This window comes from Branchiostoma floridae, chromosome 12 (genome assembly GCF_000003815.2).
Source record: "Branchiostoma floridae strain S238N-H82 chromosome 12, Bfl_VNyyK, whole genome shotgun sequence".
In the NCBI taxonomy this organism is placed as follows: Eukaryota; Metazoa; Chordata; class Leptocardii; order Amphioxiformes; family Branchiostomatidae; genus Branchiostoma; species Branchiostoma floridae.
Window position 1 is genome coordinate 11,895,700 of NC_049990.1, and position 23,006 is coordinate 11,918,705.

Sequence of the window (23,006 nt, forward strand, 5' to 3'; positions counted from 1 at the left end):
ATAAAGAGATACAAAATAAAAACATATATAATACATGCAGCCATTCTCTTATTGGTCGATTTTCTAATTTCCATGCTATTATCATTGGTTGAACTGCTAATTATGATGGACAGTCTTTTGTTTGCCTTATGGTACTATTCTAAATCTAATTTTGATTGACGATTCTGATTGATGGTTGTGTATGTATTGTTACTTTGGTTTCTTGATTGTTTTGTTTCTCTTATTTCTTTGTTTATGCCTTTGTTATGTCTTAATCATACCTAATCCCCTAGGCATTTAGCACAGTGTCTGGTGCAGAAAAAGTGTTGTACATGTTACTATGAAAAAAAGTGCGACCCTGCATGCACATTATAGCATGATCCTGTCAACAGCATAAAAAATGTATTTCTGACAGAACGAGCATGTCAACAGTGTTTCAACAGTGCGAAGTTTCACACTCTCTACAGGACCTTCCTGTCAATAGCCTCACCCCTAGGAAAACGTCTCCACAACCACCTGTTGTTTCCCCCCAGCACGCTGTACGGCATGACGTAGAATCGAATGAAAAATGATATTTTACGACAGTTTCAAATCGTATTGCAGCATGCGCGATTTCGTCCCACGGGACTTACATTTCCCGCGAAAAAACAAAATGGCGGCATCTGAGCTAGATGGAATGTATCTGGAGAATTTGGACGAATTTGTCCACGACGAAGGAAAAGTGGTAAGCGAAATGTTGTTATAACAATTATTAGACATTGATGCAAACTTCTGAACCTACTTGCGTTGCTTATTTTTTGCTTGAAAAGCATTGTCACGCGATAGAAAATAGTTCAGTCGTAGCATGCCCCCCTCCCCACTGTCGAGGAAAAACACATGTTTACACCATGGAGGTTATCTGATATAACCTCCTTGTTTACACTATGTACAGTACGTAAGAAAGGGTTTTCTTGTTGTCTATCAACTGTAAAAAAACATTCTGATATTACGGACTCATTTTTCAGGTCACTTATAAGTCCCTGAGCCATACGTTGAATGTCCATGTGAACCAAGCCAAACAGTGAGTACAATTTTTTTTCTTCATTATCATGTTTTCAGGATAACACGTTATACTATAGTCATATACAAAATAGTTATACAAAGTTGTTGAATACGTAAGTCGAGCAGCCATGATGTAGAATAATCTTTACTTTCAAGCAGGCTTTTAGCTAGGATTCTATAATAGGGAGTCAAAACTTATTGGTGAGTTGTGGTAAGTGACTATTGTAGGTGGGTCCGGGGGCATCCACCTTCCATGGTGCAGAGTTTTTGATGATTTTAAGTTAAAACAGTGCATTCTAAAGGTATCCCAAGAGGCAAAAATACTGTTACAGATGTCAAAGTAGAAGACTGTGACCACAGATGACCTGGTAGCATCCCTGGTCAATCAGAATTTCATGCTTGTCAGAGGATTTTCTCCCCAGTATAGGGCGTCCAGGGGCATCAAATTGTTATTCTAAGAAAAGTGCGTCCAGATGACGCGTTTACCCATGCCTGCTTTCAAGTCTATCAAAGTAATTACATTTTTGTATACTGCTGCCTAGACCGGATGTACACAAAGAGAAGTTTGCTGCATGAAAGTTTGTTTTTGCAGCAAGAGACACCTGCTCTGCCCCACAGAGTTATGAAGCAGCAACCTTTGTGACAGTGTCATGCAGACAAATCCGAAATCTGACAGCATATCATGTCATGATGTTTGTTATCATCCCTATATCCCCTTGTAGAATGTTGTTCAGCTTCGTGGAAAAAAGCAGGAAAGACAAGAAGCCTGTTCATGTCACTTATCTGGTAAATGGAAGACAGAAGACTGAAGATGGCATGGTAAGATACTTTCATCCTTATCTTTGTCTGTGTACCTTTCTTTGTATTTTATTGTGAGTTTATTGTATGCTATCTTGTGTGTCACGTTTATCAAGTGGGTTAGATGTGTCAGAAGAATAATTTAAAATACTTTTGTTTGTATTTTTTTCCAAAGGTGTGCAAAGTCTGTGTAGCCAAGGATGGCAATCTTGAGGGTATGGATAAAAACTTTTATTTCTTACTAATAGGTGTATTCCATTTGTTCTCATGCCCTTGTCTCACAGCAAGACAATTGATTGGTTGACAAGTCTGCAAGCTGTAAATGACATTTTGGGCAGTGACACGACCAGTGTTTTCTCGATTGTTGTGTGATTTTAAGAGATCTACTCAGGACAGGTTTACAAGTCTTCCAACCTTGTCCAATATATTGGGGTAGATTTTTAGCTGAAATATTTGCTCAAGTTTCTGGCAGTTTTTAGATTTGTTGACTTTCTGGCAATCAATGAATATAGCCAAAGCTTGTCTAGCGTGTGACCGGGGCTTCAAAGAAGACTTAAACAGTGATTTAGCTGGGCAATATCTTTGCTCAACCTACACCTGACGAATCATCTTTGTTATCAAAGGACTACCAAACTACTGTTAGCCTTGTTACATTTTATCTTTACATGTGTGTGTACGTACTTTAACCAAAATGTCATTCTTAAAGTATGAGTACAACATGACATTGACAGAAGACACTCTTATAGCTATGTGTCTTAAAGTATAAATCAGATATGGTATTTGATGTAATGTTTCCTGTTTCTAGCTGTCAAGTCGTCCCTTGACACAGTTTCCAGTGTCCATGTGTACAGTGTGCAGAAAGCTGACCTGAAGGACTCTAATCCACTATATATGTCAGACTATGACATCAACAAGAACATACAACTGTCTGCCAGGTACAGTAGTATATTCTTCAGTCTTTCCCTTGTTCTACTTGATTTTTAACCAAATTGTTTGTTTGTATTGCATTGCATACCCAGTTAACTGTTTAATGGCGTAACAGTACGGTAACACACCAGGTTTGTACTGACGAGTATAAGCTGCATATCTGGACAGATTTATTTCCTACAATTATGCCAGAACGGTCCCCTACTTTCTTAATTACTAGTAGTGAGGAGGGTTCTTTAACGTGCTCATGGTGTGGCTCTCAAACAAGGGATCTCTATGTAACATCCTAATTGTTGGACATCCCTAATCAAAGTTAGGTACTCTTTTTCACCTGAGTAAAGTGAGGAAAGTCATGTAATCTACTAAAAAGCATTTGCCAAGGGCACAACGTCCAAGGTATGTAAGGAAATTCAAACCCAAGGACCTTCGGTTCCTGGGCCTTAACCACTACGACAACACAATACCTTTGTGTATTTACTTTTAATTGTTTCTTCTTTTTATTGCAGTCCCTTAAAAATTGTTCTCATTTTTATACAAATAGTTTGAGTGCTGTTAAGTGCCCACAAGCCAAGCCTCGAGATTCCGATGAAATCAACCAGCTTGAAGAGGAGAAGAGGTTGCAAGTGCTGTCCAGCTCCCAAGCGTCCAGTAGCAAGCAGCCAGTAACAGGCAAAGTCCAACCTAAAAAGGAGAGTGAGCAGTTGAAGGCTTCCTCTTCTACCGGAAGTGTGCCTCAACCAAAGACAGGGAAAGCTAAGGTTTGTGGCTTCTTTTCTAAGGAAACTTTATTTATACCTTTTAAGACGTTTGAATGAGTACAAGGCTTTATGATGTAGGTACAGTGATCAAATGATTTTTTTGTTAGATCAATTTTTCCTTCAGATTACTAAAAATTGTCTTCCCCTTTTTGCATATTATTGATTCATAGTTAGGATAAACCTGTTCTCCAACTAGATATTTCTTTTGCAAATCAATTCATAGCTAGGATATAAAAACTTCTCTCTGGCAAGATTTCTCCTGTATCACAGACGAAAGACATCAGATGGTGTCTGAAGAGTCTGACCGTTTCCAAAATCATATCCAGTTGATTCCAATGAGTACCTGCTTTTGACGTATCTTATTACCTGGATGTCTAACCTTCATCCTGGGTGTCTAACCTTAGACACTAATACTGTAACTTTAATACTCAGAATGCATGTATTTTTCTGTGGAAATAACTTTTATGTCTTTTAGGGTCAGGCAACAATGGCACAAATGTTTACAAAGAAGGCTACAAAGGAGCCAGAGACAAGTGAAACAGTGAAAACAGAGAATGGAGGAAAGGAAAACAAGGATAGCAAGGTAAGAAATTACTCATAATGGATGGACAATTTTGTACTAATAGTATGTATAAAAGTATCTAGAAATGCACAACATTATCCTAATCTTCAGGTATCTTCAGGTTTTATGTTTAGTGGGACAAGCCTTAAAAAGAGGCAAAACGTATGTTTGGTTTGACTGAAAGACCTGTGGTCAATGTTGAATAATTATCCAAAGACATTTCAATTCAAAGATTTTTGATTTTGTGAGGTAGAATCTTTAACATGTTTTTAAACTTGTCTTTAACTTGTTTTGAAATTCCTTACACTGCAAATTTTTATTTTCAAAGTTTCGCTATTGTACTACAGAGTCAATGCAACTCCAAACTTAAAACTTTCTTCCACGTTCTACTGCAAAATTAAGTCCCAGGAAAATAACTTAATGCACAGTACATGTACTTAAATGCTGTCAAAAGGGCAATGGTTGGAACCAAAAAGTTTTTTTTTTTCACTACAAGAATAAGAAGATCAATAGAAATGTTACAGTTACAGTTCATTTTTCTGATATTTTGTGTCTTGTTTCTTCATTGGCTCTTCAGAATGTACCTGCCAGTGGAAAACCCAAACCTAAAATGGGAGGAATGATGGCATTCATCAATAAGAACCCTACAGGTAAGGAAAACACTATATTTAAATCTTTTACAAACTTGTTCATAAAACATTCATTTATTTCATGTTCTTTAGATATACTGTATATACATAATATGATTCTTAACTTGTTGTATTTTTCTAGAACTACATGTATCATAGAGTAGAATTTGTTATCACCAAGCACAGTAGGGGTATCTTAGCAGGATAGTTTTAAAGAGCAGATGTGCAAATCAAACTTAGGTGTGACAGTTAGGTCGTTCAGTGTAATATAACCAGCTGCTACCATGCCGCGTGCCTGTGAAGCTGGTGTGTTACACCGAAGGGCAGTAAGTACTGGCTATATTAGTATATAGATACAGATATACTGTCCTAAGATTTTGAAATGGCAAAGTTGCATTGTTTTCTTATATGAATTGGACAGTGTTGAAATACAATTTATGGAAGTAAGGAACACAATTAGTTATTGTTATAGTAAGCAAGACTATTTACCAGATTTTGGTAATCTTTGTCTTTCAGTTAAATCTAGTGACTCAAACAAAGAATTGAGTAAACCATCTGAACAGAAAAACGGAAAACAAGACAAAAAGGTAAAGGAAGAAGAGAGCTCCAAGAAAGAAACAACCAAGAAAACCAACAAAGCATCAGCAACAGTGAAAGAAAAAGAGGATGCAAGGAAAAGGTACGAAACTCAATGTTTTAACATGTTTGTATGATGTGTTATAGGGGTGGGTACCGGTACAGAAAATTCAAGTTCAGATATGGTTCCAGAGGATCAGGTCCTGGTCGGGACCTATTAGTAATTGTTTGTGAAAACTTGTGAATGGGAGATACTCAAAACAATGGTCCATTTTTCAAGAAATGAATGTATTTTGGTGGAGTATCCGGTGTCTTAAAATTTTGCCTTCAAGTTAACTCTGTAACTTTGAGTTTGACTTAAAACACATTAAATTTTGTAGAAATTACTATAAACTCTACTTCTCTTATTATGTGTAAGAGTACTAAGTAGCATTTAATGACTTAATAGTTCATTTGCTTAATGTTGAATAAACCAGAGTAAGCTTTGGGTCTTGCAAACATGTTAACTATCTTGTTTACTTATCTTCTGTACAGTGGTGCCAAGTCAAAGAAAATCAAAGACATGTCATCATCAGATGAAGGTATAACGTCTGTCAAATGTTCTTATCACTTTTACAACTAAGGAACTTAACGTACGTGTAGTCTTTATCTAATTTCTTTGTGGTCAAATGCTTTACAAATTTAGATTTTTCTAAGCTCTTTTTCTGTATTGAAGATGAAGATCTGGCCCCTAAGAAGAAAAAAAGGAGAAGAATACAGCAGCCAGAGTCTTCTAGTAGCAGTGAGGAAGGTATGTCATCACTTGTTGTGTTTCTGCAAGTGACAGATTATAGGCTACAGTATATAGTCCAATCCTGACTGTCCAGCACAATTATAAGTTCAACCAATGATAGCATGGCAGTTATGAGTTCAACCAATGAGAGAGGTGCTGCATGTTTGTGAAATGTTATAACGTTTATATTTTTATTTTGCATTTCTGTATTTTGACAGGTGGATAGGACTATGGGCTTGGACAATTAATGTGATTTTGTTTGAATTGGTCACTTGATATTGGCCATTTCTCTGTTTGTTACATATTATTATATCTTCCCAGTATTTTCCATGCATTTGAGTATCTTGCTGTCTTAAGTCTTACCAGATTCTTTGTATTCCTACAGAAATGTCTGAAGATGAGATGGTGATCCCACCAACCCCACCCCCAGAGCCTCGTGCCCTCTCCCCCTCCCCTCCCCCGTCCCCTGAACCCTCCCCACCCCCCTCCCCACAACCGGACACCAAGTCCAGCAACAAGACCACAAAGACCACCAACGGTGGTGGTGGTGGAAAGAGGAGGAAACACAAGAGAATCCTCAAGTCAAAACAGTTTGTGAACGAAGATGGCTTCATGGGTAAGTACATTGTGTTTTTAAGTTGAAAATGCTTTAAAAAAATACCACACAGGTAGTACATTGTTTTTAGTCTTTACATTGAAACTCCTCAGAAAGAAACACACACAGGATCTAGGTAGTACATGGTTTTTAGTTTTTACGTTGAAAATCATTAGGAAAAGACCACAGGTTTTGAATGGAAATGTATTGAAGTCAAGCTTGTAAAAGTGAACACCTCTTCATAATGACCACCTGGCCAATTGTGTACACTTTATTTCAGCGCCATAGATGACTTTTCCCAATGACATAAACATTAAGAACCCTGTCTATATTGTTTCCACATAGTCCAGATTTTACTGGTCCTCTGAGTGGTCTTCATGAGCAGTTTTGGCTCTAGCTTATTAGTGCATATGTTCAACCCATGGTAGTGAAACATAACTACAAACTGAAAGTACAGAAGTTTGAAATAATCATAGTTTCGGTTCACACCTATTGTTTACATAATTATTGATGCAATATTTTGTTAAAATTACAAAGTAAACTATTTCATCACAAGTCTACACAATGTGTGTGAAATACAATCATCATAAATGTTTGGGGTACTTTTAAAAGTTATACCATTTGAGACTTAATATGTCATTCATAGCTACAGATGATAGCTTAACTTCAGTGCTCATTGAAAAAAAATAAGACCTTGCATTGTTAAAAGAGCTAAGGCATGTGGAAGGCCGTTCTGAAATTTAATCACTGTTTTCTCTGTTTCAGTAACGGAGAAAGTTTGGGAGAGTGAGTCGACAGATGCCTCAGATGTAGAGGCAGATACAGTCAAACCAGCTGCAGTACCTGCCAAAACCAGTAGTCAGACCAAGCAAGCTTCTCCGGAGAAAAAGAAAGCCTCACCGAAATCCACCAAACAAGCTGGTATCATGAGCTTCTTCAAAAAGAAGGCTGCTTGAAGCTTGTCTTTGTCATACGATACAATGAAATTTATGTCAAAACAGTCATTAAATGTTCTATTTTGGGGAATATAGATTAACAGTATAGAAGAGAAATAGATTACTGAAATCCATTGTGAAAGTCAGGTCGGTTCTTTTGACACAATGTGATCATGAAATCTGTGATTTCTAAAAAAAAGATTGGAAGATTTAGGGATGGATGCAGGGTTGTAGCCAGCCTGAAATCATTTTCAGTCCCCTTGATTTTGAATGGGAATCCTATCGAGCACCAAAGGCATGGTGTGACGTTGTGCGTCATTTCTAGGGGGTCTGGGTCCCAGAAAATTTTTAAATCAAGACCCTCTGAAACACTTTTTCCTGCATATTGAGGTGCAAAATTTGCTCGTAGACTAAGCTGTTCAATGGCATCTGTTTTGGTGAAGAAGAACACATGGGTTTCAGTTTTTTTAGTATCTTTACATATCAATTTGTCTGTCCCAGGGGACGGAATGGGGAAAACTTTTTTCAGTCCCCAGCTGCAAAATTCCTTCAAAGGACTGAAGGACAGGTGCTGGCTACAACCCTGGATGGATGAATATTGAGCTGAAATTTCACCGCTCAGATAAATGTATTAAGTGTTCTTTTTTCATCACTAGAACATCATATTCAATGTTGTCTATTTATCTATAATTTCAGGGGGTTTTCTAACAATTTGTACTAACAAGGGCTGGTTGTGATTACAGAAAGAAAAGGTGTACATAACGAAAAACAGATTTGGTGAGGTATAAGTCAGGTAGTAAAGTCAAACAAAGTTATATAAATCATTTATCTATACATAGTTTTGTCAGAAAGCTAACAATTAGTCATATTACTCAAGAGGCTGTATTGAATTCAAAGAAAAGACACTTGTTTTGGGACTGTAGTAATGTTTTTGGTCCATCATTTCGTTCAAATTACCTAGATGGAATCGTGCCATGTTGTTTGTCCTTTTATAAAGTACCATCTACATGTAACAATTTAGATTTAATTAGTCTTTGGTATAATGATTATCTCTGCATATATCTATTGCTGTACATTAGAAACAGAGCCTCCTAATATCCTGTGTTGATTAAACCATGAAGCACTCATATCTCATGATCATATTCCTTTTGTCATAAGATTTCAATTCTAGAACCTGCACCATTAAATTACAATTCTATCATACTTGAATACCCCAGTTACATATTGACATGATTCATCCAACATTAGCATTGATTTTACAACTGCAAGTGGTAAATTCCACCTTTGCTTTCCAGCTTCTCTTGCTAACCTCCTTTATATATTCTTTACTTTAATTGCCATCAAGTCTCACACAACCATTCTTGGGAGTTTGTTGCTCTCTTCCCTATCTACACTTTACTCAAAGAAACAACCACTGATTGACAGGCATCAGAAACAGATAATGATACATGTACATGAAATTCTTTATTTCTGCAGATTATAACTTATTTGGGCAGGGATACCATAGAAAATGTTAAAGATTTTGTTGTACAAATAAAGGTTCAGAAAGCAGAGAACACTGAAAATAGCTACTCGATACTTAAAATTCAGTTTTCCTTTGTTATTCTGTGAAGATGTAAGTATTAATATAAAAAGATAAGTTGGAATATCACAATATGCATCCTTAGTCTGATTACGTAGTGTTACTTTACAAACTTATATTGTACATTGTGTGACTTGCAGTGGGCCCTTAGATTACCAGTACTAAATTTAAAATCACAGATATATGGTTTTAATGCTTTTGTACATCTTGATAATCAAAACTTCTAGCATGCATTAATTTAGTTTCTACATGTATATTTTTAATATTGATGACAATTTAATAATTTACATTCCTTTAACACATTTAAGCAAATCAATATATACAGACATACATACATAACAACTGAATCTAAATACAATACATCACACCCTGTATTCTCCTGCTTTAAAAATGTTGACAAATAATATGTTGGACATACCCAATATCATATTTAGTAACATAAATAGTAAAAGGTACAATGTATATGAAGTATCAAGTCTTTTGGAAAGAAGTTTCTTCAAAATTGAATGTTTCAGAATTTTCATAGTTTCTACTTTTGCAACACTGCTTAAATTGGGTATATATTGTTTAGTTGTTTCTTTAAAAGCTGTGTCATGATATTGCAGGGCCATGTGCCATATACATGTACTGGTTTTCTACAAGTGTTTTTTACAAAGCTACAAGTTAGATGAATTATTTGCATAATTTATACTGTTAAAAGCATCAGAGCTTAAGCTGCCTGGTTAGTTTAAGTTAAAAAACATGTCAATGCTTTTTTTTTACAATGCCACTAAAACATACAAATGCAGAAATATCTACAGTCATCATATTTTGTAAATCACTAAGTGGTCAACAATGTTGGATCATTACTGTTGCTTAAGACAATTCTGTAAACTTGGACAATGGCAACTTTCATGGCTTTTGCCCCAAATACAGTATGTTTAATTCAATAGCCATGACAGACAGTGTTGGGGACATCTCCTATATGCCATCCTCCTATGCCCGGTCCCCAACAGCACTAGCTGACTGCCAGTTGGGGCCCTGCTGTCTGGAGGCCCACTAGCGGTTACTGTGAGCGTCGCCACAAACCAGCTGTCAGCTAATCAGAGAATAGGCCTTTCTTGGCCTTTTTGTTTTCAAAAGGGATCTCGCAAAGGCCTGATGGGGCACTGATTGGCTGAATCCCATATAAGGGTAAGCTCATTAATATTTATAAGCAGGGCGGTCAGTAACTGATCTGAGTGCTCCAGACAGCAGAGGTGACCACAAGGAGTTTCGACATGACTGGTCCCTCTCCGTAGGAGAATGCTATATGCACACGTACATGTATTTAGTTCTTGCACTTGTTTCTCTTGGAAGTGTCTTTAAGTTTGAGGACTTTGAAGAGGTTGCCTATCCTCTCCTTACAGTTGTTAGTGCACATGTCCTGGAGGTTAGTCTCACGCCGCTTCAGTTTCCTCACTCGACCTAAATGTTGAAGAAAAACAACAAGATTATGTTTTAAAGAAAACTATACAATATGGCATGTCATAATGAAGATAACGAGTTATGTTCATTATGCACAATGCTTTACATTTATAGATTATATTTTCTTTGATAGACTCAAAAGTTACATTGGTATAAGCACAGAATAGTTATAAACAAAAGACAACATACTTAAATAAGAGCTATCCAGAAATATGATAAGATGAGGGGGAAATTCCTTAATATACACATATATATAAGTTAACTACACTCAGTATGAGGCAAGAGAACACTAAAAAATCTAAGGATATATCACTTATTGAAGTGAAGTTTTTAACAAGTGTGGATGTCAACTTATCAAAAACATTGATATTCTGGTATATATAATTGTACATATATATCATTGTGTTGAATAGAAACAATTGAATAATACACACTTTCAGCTGTAGCACCAAGCAGTTTATACTGGCCCTGTTTGTCATTCTTCTGGATTTCTTCAAACTCCTTTGTTGTCAGCCTCACAATCTTAAAGATCCGGATGATTCCTTGAATTTTAAGTAAAAAATCAGAAGAACACAAATTTAGGCACAATGTTTTTGTACTTATGTATTAAGAGTTATTCAGTGGAGATGCTGCTGCTAAACTGCAACCTAGCATTTAACATATACAGTAATTCTACAAACAGGTACACATGTATGTCTTTTTCTACTTCATGTTAGCAATGTAAACATTTCTCTGCCTTGTTACCTCACAACCAATGCATATGTAGTGTCAGAAATGTACATCAGTATGCTAAAGGCTAAATTCCATACAGTTTATCCATGTTGTATAACCCACCTTGTATAACCTCCCACACATGTAGTTCCACCATAACCCACCTTGTATAACCTCCCACACATGTAGTTTCACCATTACCCAACTTGTATAACCTCCCACACATGTAGTTCCACCATAACCCACCTTGTATAACCTCCCACACATGTAGTTCCACCATAACCCACCTTGTATAACCTCCCACACATGTAGTTCCACCATAACCCACCTTGTATAACCTCCCACACATGTAGTTCCACCATAACCCACCTTGTATAACCTCCCACACATGTAGTTCCACCATAACCCACCTTGTATAATCTCCCACACATAGTTCCACCATAATCCACCGTGTATAACCTCCCACACATGTAGTTCCACCATTACCCACCTTGTATAACCTCCCACACATGTAGTTCCACCATAACCCACCTTGTATAACCTCCCACACATGTAGTTCCACCATAACCCACCTTGTATAACCTCCCACACATGTAGTTCCACCATAACCCACCTTGTATAACCTCCCACACATGTAGTTCCACCATAACCCACCTTGTATAACCTCCCACACATGTAGTTCCACCATAACCCACCTTGTATAACCTCCCACACATGTAGTTCCACCATAACCCACCTTGTATAACCTCCCACACATGTAGTTCCACCATAACCCACCTTGTATAACCTCCCACACATGTAGTTCCACCATAACCCACCTTGTATAACCTCCCACACATGAAGTTCCACCATCTCCTGTTTGACGTTCTCCAGTGCGTACTTGTGCGACTGTGTGGCGTGTTCAGGCTGAGGCTGGTACGAGTACACCAGATGCGTTTCTCTTCTCTTCAGGCATGGTTTCGTCCCTTGTCTCTTCGTGCCCTTCTTGTTGTCTTTTCCACCCGTTTTTGAAGGAATTTCCAAGATGGCTTGTTCCGATGCTTCTCCGTTGAGAATTATTGGCCCTTCTGTCGTCATGAGTGTTTCATCGTCACCTTCCTCTATGGAGGTACAGAAAACATTCAGCTTATGATATAACTGTTCATAGCATCATAGCATTGGTATAGCAATGTATGTCGTCTTGTAGTGCTAATCTTACTCAGTGACTAAGTCGCTAACAAAGTGTAAAAATTCATATATGCATGTTATAGTAAATGATATACAAGTAACAGGGGAGTCATATTAATGATAGTCCATACATAATGTAATACATTGTGCTATGCTATTTCCAAAGAAAATAATTTCAGCACACTATATTGTGTACGTACATGTAGTTGAACTGTGATGGGAAATAATGAAATTATATGCAAAGGGCTTAATAAGGGAAGACAATAAGAAACCACGAAAAACATAAGGTGTGCATTTTTAGATTGCATTCTTTCACCCTATGTTGTGTCTGAAGCATATCAAAGGTGAATGGACAAAATATAGGTCTTATTTCAGTTTATAATTAATAAAAAGAGAAATATTGAAAAGTTGATCTCACCAACACAGGCACTGCAGCATTTGCCTGGTACTTTCCTGGGGTTTGGACAGGGTAAGTCTGAGTCAGGAGGGCAGGAGACTCTGTTACAGGTGGTCTTACTGTCCTGGAGAGGGGAGGGAGAAAACAAACATTACATGATTTGACCTAATCTCCAAGCAGATCCTACAATGGCATAAGATAATATCAAACTGGCCAAGGAGTGTAGTCAGCCAAGAGGTGTCCATTTCCCCGGTAGTGAAACACACTCCTAAGCCAGCTTCGCTCCTCTGCCAGCTTTTGATACTATCTTATGCTACCATAGGATCTGCTTGGAAATTAGATTGGACCACCAGAAAGCTATTAGTATATGGTCTTCCCTCAGAACATATGCTTGAAGTAAGAAGGTCCTGGAAGAAGAAGAAGAAAAGACATCATCCTTATGATTAGGCCACTCTAATGTAGTGTCTTGGTTGTTCTCAGATTTACCCTCTTGATTTTGATAAATGTGAGATCTATTCTGCAAACAGATGTTGATAGGGGCATTTTAGAATTTATTTACAATATATACAATCTTCCCAACTTTGTCAAGAGAGAAGAGCTCACTTCTGCAATCAGTTCACCATCGTCTCCAGAATCTCTCCATACTTCTATGTTTGATCTTCTCTCCAATATCTGCTTGGAGATAACGTTGTATAAGAGGAACACTTACAGACGGGAGCACTATGAGAATCTGTGGTTCATATTGTTAGATTTCTTTCTTTAACTTTTCTATTTCAAGTTATTAAACTTTGCTGTTTTGACACTACACGAAAACTTGAATATTCGGTCGTTTTTGGGGTTGCATATGTCCCGTGAAACCTGGTGTATCCGGGGCATGTGCAGTCATATCCTGTTATGACAAGCGCGGGTCCTGCATATTACCGCTTATGCCTGCACATCCGGTAATTAGACATGTATGGGGATATGCGGCCCCTGCTCACATCTCGTGTCTTGAGTAATGCCAAACAAGAGACCATCTTGTGTGTGAATTGATAGACGTAATGATGCTTTGTCATAAGAATAGGTTTGAGTAAGATTGGTAAAGGACATCCGCTTTACATAAAAGTACTCTCCAAGCGGATGTTTATTGACTTGTCTGGCATTTTCGGTCAACAAAACTCACAAACGCCTGATATAAAGGAATACATTGTTTTACAAGAACAAAGAAAGGCCTACGCACGAATGGCGCGTATCATCGTTTTCCAATGAATTGTTATCTAGAACGAACACTAAAAATAACTTTGAGGGCATCGTATACCAGCGTTTGGTATTATTATATTCTCAAGCTTCGGTTTTACGTTTTTAGCTAATCAACTAATTTTACTTTTTTTTTAAACTTTTGACACAAAAGAAAACATGGCTTACCCACGCTCAATTTTAATATTCGTTTTTTTTTTTTTTTGCTGCGGCAGTTTGTTGCCTAGATTGAACTACACGAAATGGACATTCTAAGTAAAATCTAACACGTTTGATGATAACATTCTCCACCATTCTATGGTGGGGTAGTCATTTTACGCCCTAAGCTTATCAATGAAACGGCCGCTTCAGTCTAAAGACCAATGTTGTGCTTTTGAAACAAAAGAAAACATGGCGTATATGATATACCCACGCTCGCATTGGAAGCCTTCATTCGTTTTTATCCTTGTGGATAATGCTTGTTGCAACAACAATATGTTTGTTACCAGACTGATGTATGAAATCATTGACAATTACAGTAACACATTTTCACCTAGTTCCTTGTGGGTATTGTTTGACTGTGAACTGGCCATGTGACAAAAGCTGAATTTAGCTACAGTGGACCTCCCGACCTATTGTGTCTGTCTGTATGCAAATACTCATCAGAACTAGCCACTTGTATTTCACACGGCATGTAGGTGTTTGAAAATAAGGACCAATCAACACACATGTCAACATTTTCAAATTTTACAGTTGGCATTTCAGAGCTAGACTTCTTTCTGTGAGGTTGTGCTTTTACGCAACGGATCCCGATAGCTGGATATCTGCATGCACGGCAGACAACGTCAGTGAACACTGAGGGATTTAGAATGATACGACCTCGAGACTAAACAACATCTTGCCGCGTGGAATTTGAACTGCCTACGCTGGAAGGATTGGATTCTGCTTGGAGTTTTAAACAACTGTAATTTTATAGCTAGTATCCAGCCTTACGCACGGGCAGGCGCTGTAGAGTACGGCGGGGTACGACTGACATGCCCGGTTGTGATTTTGCGGACGGTTTGAGACTACGTCACACGTCGCCATGTAGGGCTGGCTTAAAAGTTGCTGCCGGAGGCCGTGGTTGGCTCGGGTGATTTCTGCTTCGGCCCCGTGTACAGTGGAGGCTGCCCACCCGTGTCGCGATGGATCAATGGTTACCACAAATCTTCAAGTTCACGTTTAGAAATTTTGCCGCAGCTGTGCTCCTGACTAACAAAAGTCTGTGCAGAAGACGGGTGGACAACAGAATGTATGATAGCGGGAATGCAGAACTTCACAAGACGTAAAAGGAGCATCATTCCTAGCACATAATATATGGAGGAAATCGTCAGGACAGTCTACTGTCCAGAAATACTTTGAAAAAATAAAGAAAATTCATTCACCATTCAGAAAGAATAAAAGCAAAATAAACACACTACAGGGAGGGGGGATCCTAGGTAGGGCAGGGTAGTAAAACAAAGCTGCTTTCAATGACAAAGGGTGCTCTAGTCGAGGCCTGGGTGAGATAATTAGGTGATAATTAGGTGCTAACAAGGGTGCATATCCCGAATAGGCAGGCATATGCAGGAAATTTGGGTCGGATGAGCGGACATGGGCGGGACATGCACCGGGATGGCCAGGCACATATGCAGGCATTATCGGCCTCCATATGTCCCGCACACTAATAGTTGTGAATCTCCGGGTCATATGCAGGTCCGTCTATACCAAGTGTGCGGACGGCATATACCCGTTATCGGCCACATATTTTGAATATCTGGGTTTATATGCAGGAGTATTCGACCCAGATATTCGCTTTTTCGTGTAGTGTGAGTGATGGCTGGAAGATGCGTATAACAATGCTTGGGCAGCATTACAAGCAAGAATATGATACTTACATTACAGTTACAGATGACGCATTTCATTTGACCAAAAGGGACCAAGTTTGGATGCCACTTCTCTCCATGGGAGTACGTCTGTCCACTTGATACACAAACTAGAACAACAAAATTACTAAAAGTTATTCATGTAATATATGTAATCTGCATAATATTCAACCCTCAAGTTTCTTATGTTTCAAATTCAATGTATGAAATGTATTCATGAATGTTCAAAATTTGCAAAGTTCCATTGCGATTTTCTCATTCTTTTCTAAGCAAAGAACGTCTTACTTCTTCCTATTCTGTTAGTGTTGTTGTTAGCCAAGATGATGTTGACTCGAGTCTGAGAGCCTGCAACGCCTTTCAGTTCCGGTAGAGGGTGCTCGAAAGTGGCCTCTGGATCGTTCTGGATCCTCTGCTCCTGCGTGTCGTCGTACTCTTCTACTTCGTACGCCTCTTCGTCTCTGATCGGAGTTTTGGACTTTTCTGCAAGAGAGTTGGATGTGATATTTCCAACTAGACGTTGGAAGGAAATATCGTTCGTTACTGTAGAAAGAGGAAAAGAAAGGAGGCGAGGAAGAAAAGTACCAAAACAAAATTTTAAAATCTTCTGAGCTAAAGATTGTCAAAGATGTGAAAAGGATCGAAACTATGCCTGTGGTATATCAAAGACAAAGAAAACATCTCACTTGGACATTGAAGACAGCAGGAGTCGGCTAGTTGAATCGGGTTGGGACATTGTGGCACAGTGCAAGTCTTCAGTGCACAGAAAACGTTCCCTTCCTGTATTAAAGCAAAGAAATCAGTGAATAAAAGAAACATAAAATCGGTTTAACATAGAATCAAGGAATGACAAGACGTTCACAGCAATAGTTAACAGTATGCAAGTGTAGACTGACGCATCTTTAGGATGTGAAATAACGCTGCAGTAGTACATTGGAAATTGCAGAAACGCACATACAGAGAAGCTCAAAGCACTAGTCTCTTCCAGGCTGACTACGCTGACTACTAGTATTATAGGGAGAATAATTTGCCATGGGAGTTTTGCTACCAGAGATGCGGAGAATCATGGACCTAAGCACCGGGAAACATGGACCTAAGCACCGGGAAACATGGACCTAAGCACCGGGAAACATGGACCTAAGCACCGGGAAACATGGACCTAAACGTGGACCAATTTCCCGATTTTTTTTTGCAGACTTCTACGATCCTCGCAGCCCCATAGGAAGGCATGGTGAAGGCTACCAAAGCACCACTTCACTCACTACGATGCATTGTTCTTACCGAACAAGAACAGTGCACACACTGGCTCTCCGTCTGTAGCATGAAGACTCCGTCGCTACGGAAGCTCTCCCCGTGTTGGTACGTGCGACCCTTGAACAAACACTGCTGGCCCTGATACGGTGGCGTGGTCGGAGCGGGCGTAGTTACTTCTGTAGGGGTTTAACATACATGCATATGTTTAGTACGGACATTTGATTATCTAAGATATAATACTTTCAAAGTACTACCAACATTTACAGAACCAAAATTTAGTTTCCCCTATCAAAAAAAACCCGTTCTACAATCTATCATATTGTACAGTAAAGTTTTGCTTTTACGAAGTACCAGGTAAAGGTGATAAAGCTCGTAATAAACTATGTAAAAATATTATTGAGGACTCTCTGTGTATACAGTATCTGCATTTTCAATGGCTAAAATGGCCAATAACTATAAGCTTCGAAATACATGATACGACTTAAGATATGCATGTAAGATATCATACTACTTCCATACCTGGACACCGTCTGCAGCATTCCCCCGGCAGGTACACGGGGTTATCACAGGTCACTTTAGGACAGTCGTCTGACAGACAGCTGACGGTACCATCCTGGGGGGTGGGTGATAACAGATAATAACTACATAGTAACAGTACTTAATTTCAATTATCAGGTAGATTGAGACAAGATAGCTCAAGAAAACTAGATAAGATACAATGGATGTGTCAGTTTCCTTTCTGGAGATTTGCCATACCCTCTTTACATTTCCGTCTGAATGACAATCTGAAAACAAGTTTAAACAGGTATCGCTATTCCCAACATACTTAATTGTCATTAAGGGATTTGGACTGGGTACGTTTTGGATTGTCGACTAGCTTGAGAGTTTTCTTTTTCTTTTACATTAGAAAAAAGATTCCTAATTACAACATATTTGATTTTACAACATTATATTTGAATGAATGAGTACAGGTCACGAGAAGACATGTTGAAGAAATACACTTTACAGAATAAAGATAAAACTAACGTTAGATAAATTCAACTTTTTCTTGCTTTTCAGATATGGTGGAGACAAAAGAATATATATATTTTTTATGATCAATGGTTTGTCTAGTTTCATTAGGAATATGAATTTTTCTACAGAACAATAGAGGGATGGATTTTGTATACATGCTTATACAATTAATTTTTCTCTTCTCTATACAAACTACATTCTAGTACAAAATGACATTCGTTCTCTCTTTTATTTAACTTACATATATTATATATACCAATCGAAATTCCAGTTTTTGTTGGCAAATAAAGCACAAAACTGTACAGAAACAACAACAAAAACTGTGATTTACCTCTTTGCAGATGCACGTGATGCAATAGACGTAGCCAATGGGAAGTAAGAACGGGTGCCACGTGTCCCCGGCTACGTACTCCTTCCCATCAAACCGACACACCCTCCGGATGACGTCATCTGAGGGCAGACATTAGTGTCAGGGACATTTCGTAAAAACCGCCACATTTTCAAACACAAAATAATAATTAGTATTGTTTTGTAAACATACCTTTCCTGTGCATCTGTTTTTTGTCATCAACTGCCAACGTACCAAGACATTCTTAAGATTGTCTTGTGTTTGTCTTGCAATATTCGTCTTAAATAGAAAGGTTGTCGTATATGTAGACAGTCGGTTAGAAATGTCATAGCCTCAAGAATAATCGTGCGAGGATAGTTATTGTACTACGTCATATGTAGCTTTGATCGCGTAGAACTTTGTACAATAATGCAATGTGAATAGCTCAAAGTGTTACTTTTGTCTCGTGTCTACACTATATAAACTATGTATAAGCTACGAGCTCTTTTACACAGTGAAATACTTTTAACAAGGGCATGATGTTTCTTAAGTTGTGAAAACTAAATTTTCCAGGTGCGCTGTTTTACGCACGTGGTCATATACGGTAGTTTTAGTACTCAATTCCGTCTGTCTATATAGGATAATCGTAATCTTTCTATGTCTGGTAAATATTTTGCACTTGTGATGATTCCTACTATAATCGTCACTTATACTAGTTTATACTAGTTTGTATGTCGATACGTACACTAGTTCGTAGGACCTAATGTCACAGGACATAGCCCCGCTAAAAATTTCAACCAATACTAGTATAATCAACAATACATTGAATGTTTCCCCGAAAAAAAAGAGCTACATACCACAAATGAACAATTTTGACAACACACACTTGCACAAATCGCATTCTGTCTTTATGGGATATAGCATATGTGATTTTAACGGTGTTTCTCACTCCGATATCATTTCCACATTTAACTCAATTTCAAAGCGGTTTTACAGCCGAATAACGCGTTAAAACGATGTTACGTACGTCGTTTGCCATTTGTGCCTTTCTGTAAACTCATTATACGTTGTCACGAGCACATTTTACAAACAGAGTCACACGCAACAGAGAGGCAAACTCTAAGACTTTTCTGTTTCGACGTGTGAGGCCAATGATGTCTTCCGTCTTTTGAGGCGTCTTCGCCGTTAAATCGTTCCAATTTTCTCCGTGATTTGCCGCCTTTTCAGTCCCACAGATGGTGTTTTTTTACGACCAACTAAAGGCCACCTCCGTAACTGCTCGGTACATAGTCGTAAAATGTCCTCACCATAGAGCTTCCTTGGTGACCGCAAACCTTGAATAAAAAATCCGTTTTATGATCGTTTTCACATGTAATTCCGACAGTTATCGAGATGGAAATCATTCCGAAAACTCTTTGTGTTTTACTGTGTTGGAACGTTTGCTTTTTAACGGAGGGTTTTATAGTTTGTGTACAGGAGCGAACACTGGTGATTTCGTATTTCACAAGAAGTAGGTTAAACTATTAGCAAGCGAGTAAACCGTATCTAGACCAGGGGACTTTACATTTGCGGACTTTCCAAATAACGTTGTAATAGATAAACTCAATAGTGTAAAGGAAAATAACATTTTCCCGCCAAAAATTAATAAAAATAGCGTACGAAACAAAACCAATAAGGGAGCTAGAATACGTTTGAAATTCTTGTTTTTCCTTTCACATCATTACGCATATGAATATTGTTAATAACTGAGTGGTCTCCCATATAATCGAGAATTCGTTAGATAAAACGAAGCAATAAACTTGCGATGAGATTAATTCATTATTATTCATGACTATTCCTTAAGCGTGTACAACTAATACTGCCAGCGATTTCCTGCGAGTTTCGTGGAAAACGCAGTGTTTGTATTAACGTACATTAACCGCGAGTTCACAGAGGTCTCTAATAGAAAATCGCAGCTTTTTATACTTGTGCAAAACATTGAATAAAAGCCGCGCGCTCTCTTGCGTGAAAAACAGGATTTGCTCTCTTAATGAACGCATCAGTAGTTCACACTCCAGGCCTTGTACCGCATTAGATGTTTAGTGCCCACAGGGTGCCTTATCCACGCAAAATGCGCCGCGCTTTTTCCCTACCTTTTGTGCATTTCCGGGTCTTAATCAAGTTAACAGGGGGTTATACGAGCTTATTGGACCATAAAACGGGCGGGGCACAAATGGGATGGACTGGACAGCTGTCAATTAAATCGATCATCAAGTAAAGATGGGGAAATCCAATCTCACATCTCACAAAAACACACCGCAAATTTGGACAACCCAGCCGAGCGTTTTCCTAGAGAAACAATGACTTTAAGTTTAACGACGCTATATACGACTTCCTTAAAAGTGCATGATTCTTTATTCTCACATGGTCCAAGCTTTAGATGGAAGCTTCTTTGTCTTTGAATAAAAGGCAAACGTATGCGTTTTATCTGCAGTTTGTTTTAAAATCATGTTACGGGATTGTACGGATCACACATTTTGAAGTCGAAAAATCTTGAAACAAATTATCCAGTATAATCTATTATCAGGATCATTATTGTCAGCGCTTTTATTTCCCCTTTGAAATAGAATGAAGAAGAAGTTATTGCGATACTAGGAAACACAGTAAAGAGATACTTAAAGGCACTAACCTTTTTCTACGTCGTCGGAAGCTTGCGTCGAACGCGCCAGGGCCGTCAGAGCCAAGAAGGCGAGCCATAACATCGTCCTGGTCTTCAGTCTCTCAGATGTGCACAACAACAACAGCAACGACGACAACATCCAATGACAATTAGTACGGCAGTAACCATTGGTTGGATGAATGTTCAGACAGACGGGTACTGGTGAACAGCCGCAGCTGGCTGGATGAATCACTGATGAGGTTCTATCTGGTGTCAAAGGAGCGCTTTCAGGAGGCGAGTGAGCAGAGTCTATAGGTGGTTCAGCACGCATGGATGGCCTGTCAGTTCAGGGCATCATGTTTTTCCCCGCTCTATGGTGAGTTCAGCCAATGCTTAATTCAAAGGGCATCCGATGAAGTCACAGCCGCAAAGCGCAGGTCTCCAGGAATACTAGCAGATTTGTTGTTCGCTTTCTTTCTTTTTACATCCGGTAGGAAAGATGATATCACATTTTTTTCTTAAAGTCTGTTTATAGTTCTTGAAAGTGGTGTTGCAGAATCCTGGATAAGCTACAAGGAATGGCAACAATTTCTTCTTCTTGGACACGGATGCTTGACTGGAAGTATAAGAACAGGAAAAACGTTAACGACGAAAATTTCCAGTGCGTTAGTGGGGGAATTGTCCGTACACTGGCTACTCCTAAAGGTGTGGTGATAGCCTTTTTCCCTCGCACACAGTCAATGCTGTCGGTCCGGGCGTACTTTCCACCAATTTTCCACGGTTTTCTCTCAATAATCCGTATCCTTGGGTATAGTCCAGAGAGGGAGGGTGTCATACAAGGTGGTCCGCTGTCGTGAACTGTGAACGCTTTCTCACAAAACCGTCCGCTTGGAAGGCCTGACAATCATCAGAGGCGACGTCTCGGCTAGGGCCACTGAAATGCGCGTCCGAAAAAGTTAATTCAATTAGCATAAACTCTCTGAGCCACGACAATATGATAGCCTTGGGAGTCCAGTCACCAAGCCGAGGTTACATAAAAACGCCGGACAAGAGACTAAAAGGCGACACGTCGTGTTTTTTTAGTCGAGGACTATCTTGATGTTCTACATGTAGAGACGCGCTCGCCTTGAAAAACGGAGATTTTGAGCACTGATGTCGGAGATAGATTTCAGGGCTAAGATTCCGTAGTCTATGATAAGTGGTTCATACAGACAACAGACTAACAGATAGCAAAACCCTTAATTTATAAATCTCTCATTGAAAACTGTATCCTTATAAATCGTCATAAAAAACAGATACGCCAAATACGACTTATGGCTACATAATGCCGCCTGTACAATTTTTATTTGAATGTTTAGAAGTTCTCATTTTGAAAGTCCCTTTTTGTATAGACCGTAGCTGTAAACAAAGAGTTGACAAAAGGATCTCAAACAAAGACGAAAATCCTTCCTATCGTCGGCTTTATCTGGGAAGGCATCGCTCCCGTATTGTACCGCCATCTTTACTCCCTCTAAGTTGTTTGCGTACACGTGAGTTAAGCCCATTGACATGTTTCCCCGCCCAGTTGTTTATAGCGTCAACACTACAAGTGCTACCCGTCGCCAAAGCTCAATTTTGCCCTCCCCCATTTTGTCCACCCTGTAATATCTAAACCAGCTGTTTTAAAACCTGTGGTTCAGAATTTTGGCATGGTTGTGTCACTCTTGAAACTGAAATTTCGCTCCCGTTCATTTTCTTATGACATCTTCTTCTTAAATCTAATACTACGTTACTTCCGTCTC

At 38.7% G+C, this 23,006-nt stretch overlaps 2 protein-coding genes across 2 annotated transcripts; one reads left to right on the top strand and one right to left on the bottom strand.

The window, feature by feature from the left end:
• Positions 1–524: 524 nt before the first annotated feature.
• LOC118427403 (DNA polymerase delta subunit 3-like) lies at positions 525–8,699 on the top strand. The gene is made up of 13 exons (XM_035837185.1): positions 525–703; positions 984–1,039; positions 1,743–1,839; positions 1,994–2,033; positions 2,624–2,753; positions 3,287–3,503; positions 3,979–4,086; positions 4,643–4,715; positions 5,211–5,373; positions 5,805–5,851; positions 5,986–6,060; positions 6,428–6,658; positions 7,403–8,699. Exons 1-13 carry the CDS (start codon positions 548–550, stop codon positions 7,591–7,593), a joined length of 1,584 nt encoding a protein of 527 aa, XP_035693078.1. The 5' UTR covers positions 525–547; the 3' UTR covers positions 7,594–8,699.
• Positions 8,700–9,014: 315 nt separating this feature from the next.
• LOC118427402 (chordin-like protein 2) lies at positions 9,015–21,878 on the bottom strand. Its single transcript, XM_035837184.1, has 11 exons — positions 21,256–21,878; positions 18,591–18,709; positions 17,765–17,858; positions 17,273–17,421; positions 16,678–16,771; positions 16,280–16,504; positions 16,007–16,104; positions 12,897–12,999; positions 12,130–12,411; positions 11,035–11,142; positions 9,015–10,600 (listed from the first exon to the last, which is right to left on the bottom strand). The coding sequence occupies exons 1-11, from the start codon at positions 21,554–21,556 to the stop codon at positions 10,464–10,466; spliced, it is 1,710 nt and encodes a 569-aa protein (XP_035693077.1). The 5' UTR covers positions 21,557–21,878; the 3' UTR covers positions 9,015–10,463.
• Positions 21,879–23,006: the final 1,128 nt, after the last annotated feature.

What these genes read in the sequence shown, in the direction of transcription:
- LOC118427403 (XM_035837185.1), top strand. Translation starts at nt 548, where the DNA reads ATGATATTTTACGACAGTTTCAAATCGTATTGCAGCATGCGCGATTTC. An exon ending in CATGTGAACCAAGCCAAACA is followed by an intron (nt 1,040 to 1,742) that starts GTGAGTACAATT and finishes ATCCCCTTGTAG; the next exon opens with AATGTTGTTCAGCTTCGTGG. An exon ending in AACATACAACTGTCTGCCAG is followed by an intron (nt 2,754 to 3,286) that starts GTACAGTAGTAT and finishes TTATACAAATAG; the next exon opens with TTTGAGTGCTGTTAAGTGCC.
- LOC118427402 (XM_035837184.1), bottom strand. Translation starts at nt 21,556, where the DNA reads ATGCGTGCTGAACCACCTATAGACTCTGCTCACTCGCCTCCTGAAAGC. An exon ending in TTCCGACGACGTAGAAAAAG is followed by an intron (nt 18,710 to 21,255) that starts GTTAGTGCCTTT and finishes GTCTGCCCTCAG; the next exon opens with ATGACGTCATCCGGAGGGTG. An exon ending in CTGCTGTCTTCAATGTCCAA is followed by an intron (nt 16,505 to 16,677) that starts GTGAGATGTTTT and finishes TCCAACGTCTAG; the next exon opens with TTGGAAATATCACATCCAAC.